Source organism: Pocillopora damicornis, chromosome 11, assembly GCF_964200805.1.
Source record: "Pocillopora damicornis chromosome 11, jaPocDami1.2, whole genome shotgun sequence".
NCBI classification, from domain to species: domain Eukaryota; kingdom Metazoa; phylum Cnidaria; class Anthozoa; order Scleractinia; family Pocilloporidae; genus Pocillopora; species Pocillopora damicornis.
Genome location: NC_142680.1, coordinates 4,669,581 through 4,675,603, shown reverse-complemented (window position 1 = coordinate 4,675,603; position 6,023 = coordinate 4,669,581). Strand labels below are relative to the sequence as shown.

Sequence of the window (6,023 nt, the reverse complement as noted above, 5' to 3'; positions counted from 1 at the left end):
CAAACAATAGATTACCTTTGGGACTATCCGCTTTGTTTTTAAGAAGTTGAATTTTTTTTAAGCCTTTATTCAAATCTTCGTAAAGTGCGAAAATAATTGTGTCGAGATGATACGTGGAAAAACCAAACGAATACGTGTAAATCAACGGGTGCGGAAATATGACCCATTTATGAGAAATAAAAAAAAATTACACATTCGCCACAAAACCAAGCTTGTCTTTGTAAAGTTTGTAGGAATATCGTCAATACATGTAAATCTTATTTTTAAATCAGTTTATGTTAATTTCTAAATTATGATGCATTTAGTTCTTTAAAGTATTTATAGTTGTTACAAAAGCTTGCGTGTCGGTTTTTTTTATCAGTTTGGATTTCACCCCTTGATGATGCTATGGACGTAGCAGTAATAATTTAATCACTGGGTTTTTTAGATTTCCAAGTACGTTTTGTAACATGACCAACGTAAAGCGCGCGCTCTGATTGGTCAATTTACTGCCTACGATTTGCCCATGGGAGTTTGCCGTGACTTGAAGAATACAACGACTAGTTATCGCGCGCTCGTTTTAACTACACGAACATTTTTGGTTCAATAAAAAGACAACTCTTTTGCTACAATGTGTCAATATATGCGTTATTAAAGAAGCTGAATATTGGATATTGGCCGAGTTCCTTTTTTTTCTTTTGCATTTTACGGACCGAGATAATACTGTTATCTGATAAAGCTTGAGTCAGAATGTACGCATTACGTTGTCTGTAATCCTGATAAATAAAGATCGAAAGAAAATATGAACATTAAGTTAAGCAACAGGAGTTTACCAATACGAAAAGAATAACAACACCGCAATCCAAGAAGGAAAACCTAAATGAGTATCTGCTTAGAAATTGGCCCTTTAACCTCTAAAGGTCACTAGCATTTAATTTCTCCTTACAATATCACTCCTGAATCACATATTAAGGTAATAAGAATAAAGAAAATGACCACCAGCTGAAGAAGCCCGTGATTGTTAAACAAATTCTCCTCGTCAGCACTTTAGGAAATGTATATAGAGCAGTATGGAGAATATGCATACTGATGTTAGGGTGGAAAGGGTTAAACAATTCAAAAGTACACTACACGGATACTTTGCAACCAAAGCTTCCTAAACCTAAAAGTACTGAGTTTTTTCTAATCAACACGTTGGAATTACAGAGCATGTTGTAAAAAGATATCTTTTCGTGAAAACTTTTTATTCCATTATCTACAACCATTCTGTTGCTTAGATACAGTTGAATATAATAATATTTATATTTTAATGCATAGGAAAAATCTTTCCAAACATTTTTCAATTTAACCCTTTAACTCCCATGAGTGACCAAGGCAGAATTTTTCCTTACAGTATCAATACAATATCAACCAGATGAGTGATGAGAATAAAGAAAAATATCAATTTATAGATAATTAGTTGATTCAATACTAAATTCTCTGAATGAACATTATAAGAATTGTATAGTTGACAGTAGGGAGAATTACAAATTTGATCTGGGAGTTAAAGGGTTAATAAAATATAGGAGATAGGAGATGAACTTTGTTCGTTTGTCTCACGATAGAGTCACTTAAGATGTAGATCGCGACGTTTCGACTGTAATACTGCTCGTCTTCATCAGGCGATGAGGTCGATTGTTTACGTTTCGCTATTTGTAGCACGCTGCTATCAGTGCATTTCGATCCTCATTATTATTCCAAACGTCGACTCTAAGTGACTCTATCGTGAGACACGAACAACGTTCATCTCCCATTTTCTTCAATTTGTAAATAGCCTGACTAAGATATATCTTCAAGAGACTAGAGTGTAAATTTTCTATTCAGCTATCAACAAATATCTAACAATAATATTCTGTTAGCTAACCTTTTTCAATTTCTTCAAAGGAAGAGTACAAACCAGATTTGTTTTACGATTTAGAAGAATCTACTATGTATAAGAACATAATAAACGGTTCAAAAAATGTAATTTTCCTTAAAAGTTAAAATATAAGGAACAACTTCCATTACATTTTTACATTTTGCTCTCTTTTTATATCTACTGGCTCTTAAACGAGTTTGCAAATTCAGTACTTTAACTTTAATTCTGGTTCAGAACTCACTTTAACTCGAATTGAAATTTTCATGCTGCCACTGGGATATGCAATTGCAGATTAAATCTCACTTGATAGAATGGATTCCCTATAATAGTACAGGTATGCGTAAAATACGAGAAAGATTCATATAATTAATTTCGAATCGACCAAATAAAAGTCGTTGCTAGCCGAGGAAGCTCTTACAGCCGCACTGCTGTAAATTGGCTGATAAACTGCCTTGACCAGAAACCAATTGTAGTCATGTCTGTTCTTGAGGAAATTATTTGGGGATTATCATATTTCCTCGTACACTTCTTCATTTTGTTTCCCGCCAATTTCTTTCTGAAGCACCATATTGTAATATTCGGGGTTCATGGGTACTTCCTGTGGCGACTGATACTCAGTTGGAACATGAGACAGTTTATGGTTCGGGAGCCTGGCTTTGAGTTCCATATACGTATTTGGGTCTGAAGCTTGTTCATCATTCGACTGTCGATCAGGTGAAGATTTGACGCCGTGAAAGTCAACCTTTTCTTTACCCTGTATCCTTTCACTAGGAACAGCTCGTCTCCGCTGCCATAGCAGCCCACAAATTATGATGAGCAACACAACCACAGCACAAGATAGTGCAATTACACTAGCAAGGAAGATGCTTCGTGGTATACCTTGCGAAGGAAAACCAACGACTTTAGAACCAACCATCAAACACTGAAAACATAGTTTAGTTGTTGTTGTTGTTTTTTTTTTAAGTAATTTCACGCTGAGGAATACGAAGTTTCTTTTAACCCCGAAACCTAAATGCTTTAACAAACGTTCTCGTCTTTAGGTCGTTCTTCATTCTATCCCATAATTTTCTTATTCTTTCTTCATTCAAAATTCGTCCTTCAGAGACTTTGAGCCATTAGGACAACAACAGGAGAAACACAGAAATATTTTTTAGCCTTGAGCACCCTCAACAATGGTATATATAGCTCTTTTTTTCTTTAGTTACAGCCTAACAGGCCAATTTTGATATATGGAATGATCTAACTGCATTGCACACTATGATAACTTTCTAATTGAAGAAAGAAAATGTAACTTCACATAGAACAACGTCGGCGCATTAGACCACCACAAAATTTTGCTTTTGATACATAAATGATTATACAAAAAAACTGTAATTAGAACCCCCAAAAACTCTTAACTGGACTTCATAGTTCTGGGCTTTCCAAAATTTTTGAAAGGAAAACATTTAAGAATGTTCGAATATTTAGGAAGAATATTTACCCTCATCATCTTGATTACCTTTAGGAGAAAGCAGAGTGATTATATACTCTGTTGATCCAAAGCTGTTTGTAGCGTGACACACATACTCTCCATAATCTTGTCTATCCCGTGGCGTGACGATGATACTGTTATTCATCAACTTGATGTTATCACTAGTTGGAACCTGGCCATCCTTCGTCCAAGAGTAGTCAAACGGGATATAACTTGATGCTTGACATGAGAGAAAACACGGAGTTTGCTTTTCACAAATTACCTCAGAAGGGGAAAGCTCTTCCATAATTCTGGGTGGCACTGTGTGGAAAGATTTAAAATTGTATTGAGACTAAAAGAAATTTTGACATGATCATGCTCATGCAAAACGGGGAAGGGTATAACAAACATATGGGGACACTACCATGATGTACGTTTGGTTTGCACTTTGAGTAGTCGTTTGCCTTGTTGTTACCGGTAATTTTCAAAATGCTATTTTAACCTTTCAAGTCCAATAACTGTTGAATGACCTGTAAATAAGAGGCTGGAGTACGTTTTATACGAGTTGCAATGGTGATCATCGTGGTGCTCAGCATAACCATACTTGGTCATTAACTTTGGTAAAGGTTGGCAAATTTTCTGACGTATTGTTAAAAATAATACACCTACTCTTCCACATATTTACCTCACAGAAGAAATGATTAAGCAATTGTTATGTAATTTTTAATGTAGTTGTAAATCAGTTTCTACGTACCAGCAACAATTAGTACTGTAGATGTACGGCTCTCTCCAAACAAGTTCATTGCTTTACATTCATAAACGCCACTGTCACTAGGGACAACATCTTGTATAATAAGTATCTTGCCGCTGTTCTTGAACTGAGCGCGAGGTATACTGGTAAGTCCATCTTTGGTCCAGGTAACAGAAGCCTCAAGGTCACCACTAACATCACAAGTCAACACCGCCAGTTCGCCAACTGCTGTAATGGTTCTTTCAGGAAGATCATTGACGTGAGGTTTATCTGAGATTTGATAAAAATGGATTAGTTATTCCTTAACAAAGCTCAGGACAAAAAGTAGCGTGCTGGCTTTGCAGCCTCTCTTCTCAGCTAAACAATAACATAAAAAGCTCCTCAGTTGATGGCCAACTTCAAAACAGACAACCAACCAAATCAGCATTTTAGCCTTTCATTGTTAAACAAATCAAAGGTTAGATCAAATTAGGTTCAAGTGTGCTCACTGAGTGCTTAACGTCTCCGAATATCTGAATAAGAAAAACATATGAAGGAAATAAAACAAAACAAGACAACAAAACACAAATGGTATCACCTGGAAGGAACAACACCTTTGGTATCGATGTCTACGAAATAAGGCTGCACTTACAAAGTTTGCAAAATAGAATCACAAAAAATTAGCCATTCATATGCAACCATGTGGTGCGCTTGAGTATGGCATTACAAGCTTGCTAAAAACTGTTAGTAAAACTTTCACCAAGACCAAAACGCTAGAACAACAGCAGGATGATGATTAAGGAGGGAAAAGCTCCTGAGATATCTGAATACATACCATTAATAAATAGATGGGTCAGTTTTATTAATCAGTATTTATATTGGACGAGTAAAACTTTCCTTTCGATGATAGAAATATCGTTATCGTAACTTTGTCACAATGATGAAATGTATCTTTTAGATCTCAAGCAGCCCAGTTGCAAACATTCGTGGGCAGTCCCAGGTTGCTTTGCAATGCTTGATTTCAAGTTTTCTTCGGTGGCTTTGCAGCGATTCTCTTCACGCCTTCCTCGGCCCTATCAATTAATTTTTTTTTCTTCGACTATTCGTGGCAAATTTTGAGGGATTCATCTTCTTTTGTTTGCCAGACCTTTTGTAACAGCTGTCTTGAGCCTCTGTAGTGTTCTAGCTGTCATCTCCAAACATTCCCGAACAGTTTTCAAGTACAATCATTCTCTTGTCTTAAGAGTTCAATAAAATTTTTTGTCTGCAAACAAGGGTTACTGGGTACCATGAAAAGTTCAGGGCCATGCTTTGTCCTAGGCTTACATGACTTCCATGTAGTCTTACGGTCCGCTAAGAAAGACATCGGCCTACAGTAAGGGCTCATGGCCGTTTTCTAGGGATTTGACCGCTCTAAGAGCCCTATTTCATCTAAGGCTTGCTTCGTTGCAAACACAGAGCGAAGAATGTTGCTTTATGCTTTTCAAAAACATGCCATGATTTTTACCTGCTTTCCTTCTTCCAAGTTATTCAACATCACAACTGTACCAATATCATATTAGGATATCAATTAACTTATGGTTTCCCTCGCATTCATTACAGTTTACTGGGTAGTCTCAAAGGAGCTAGGTGGAGGAAAGTACATTAAAAAAATAGAACTTCTTCATTAGTAATCGCTGTCAAACTTCTCCATTCTTAACCATCCTTGATCTTTTTAGGCTCATTCGTGCTTTTATTGTGTTTGTCTGCCCTGGATATCAATTAACTTATGGTTTCCCTCGCATTCATTACAGTTTTTCAGGAACAAAACGGCAAAAAAGCACACAAAATATTGTGACGTAGCTCAATAAAGCTCAGCACTATGAGCAATTTAATTTAAAAAATCAGCGCCAAGTCCAGTCTCTAAACTTTATTGAACAAGACGAGAGAGTCCATGACACACCGACATTGTGTTATCAAAATCATTT

The 6,023-nt window shown here is 36.3% G+C and overlaps 1 protein-coding gene across 1 annotated transcript in view; it reads right to left on the bottom strand.

Annotated features, from left to right (window-relative positions):
- Positions 1-2,384: 2,384 nt before the first annotated feature.
- Positions 2,385-6,023, bottom strand: part of LOC149037127 (protein sidekick-2-like) — a 30,600-nt gene continuing 26,961 nt past the window's right edge. Inside the window, exons 21-23 of the mRNA XM_089188405.1 lie at positions 4,081-4,347; positions 3,357-3,647; positions 2,385-2,755 (exon numbers count right to left, since the gene is read on the bottom strand). Coding sequence (XP_089044531.1) covers positions 2,385-2,755; positions 3,357-3,647; positions 4,081-4,347 — 929 coding nt within the window. The remainder of the gene's footprint in view (positions 2,756-3,356; positions 3,648-4,080; positions 4,348-6,023) is intronic.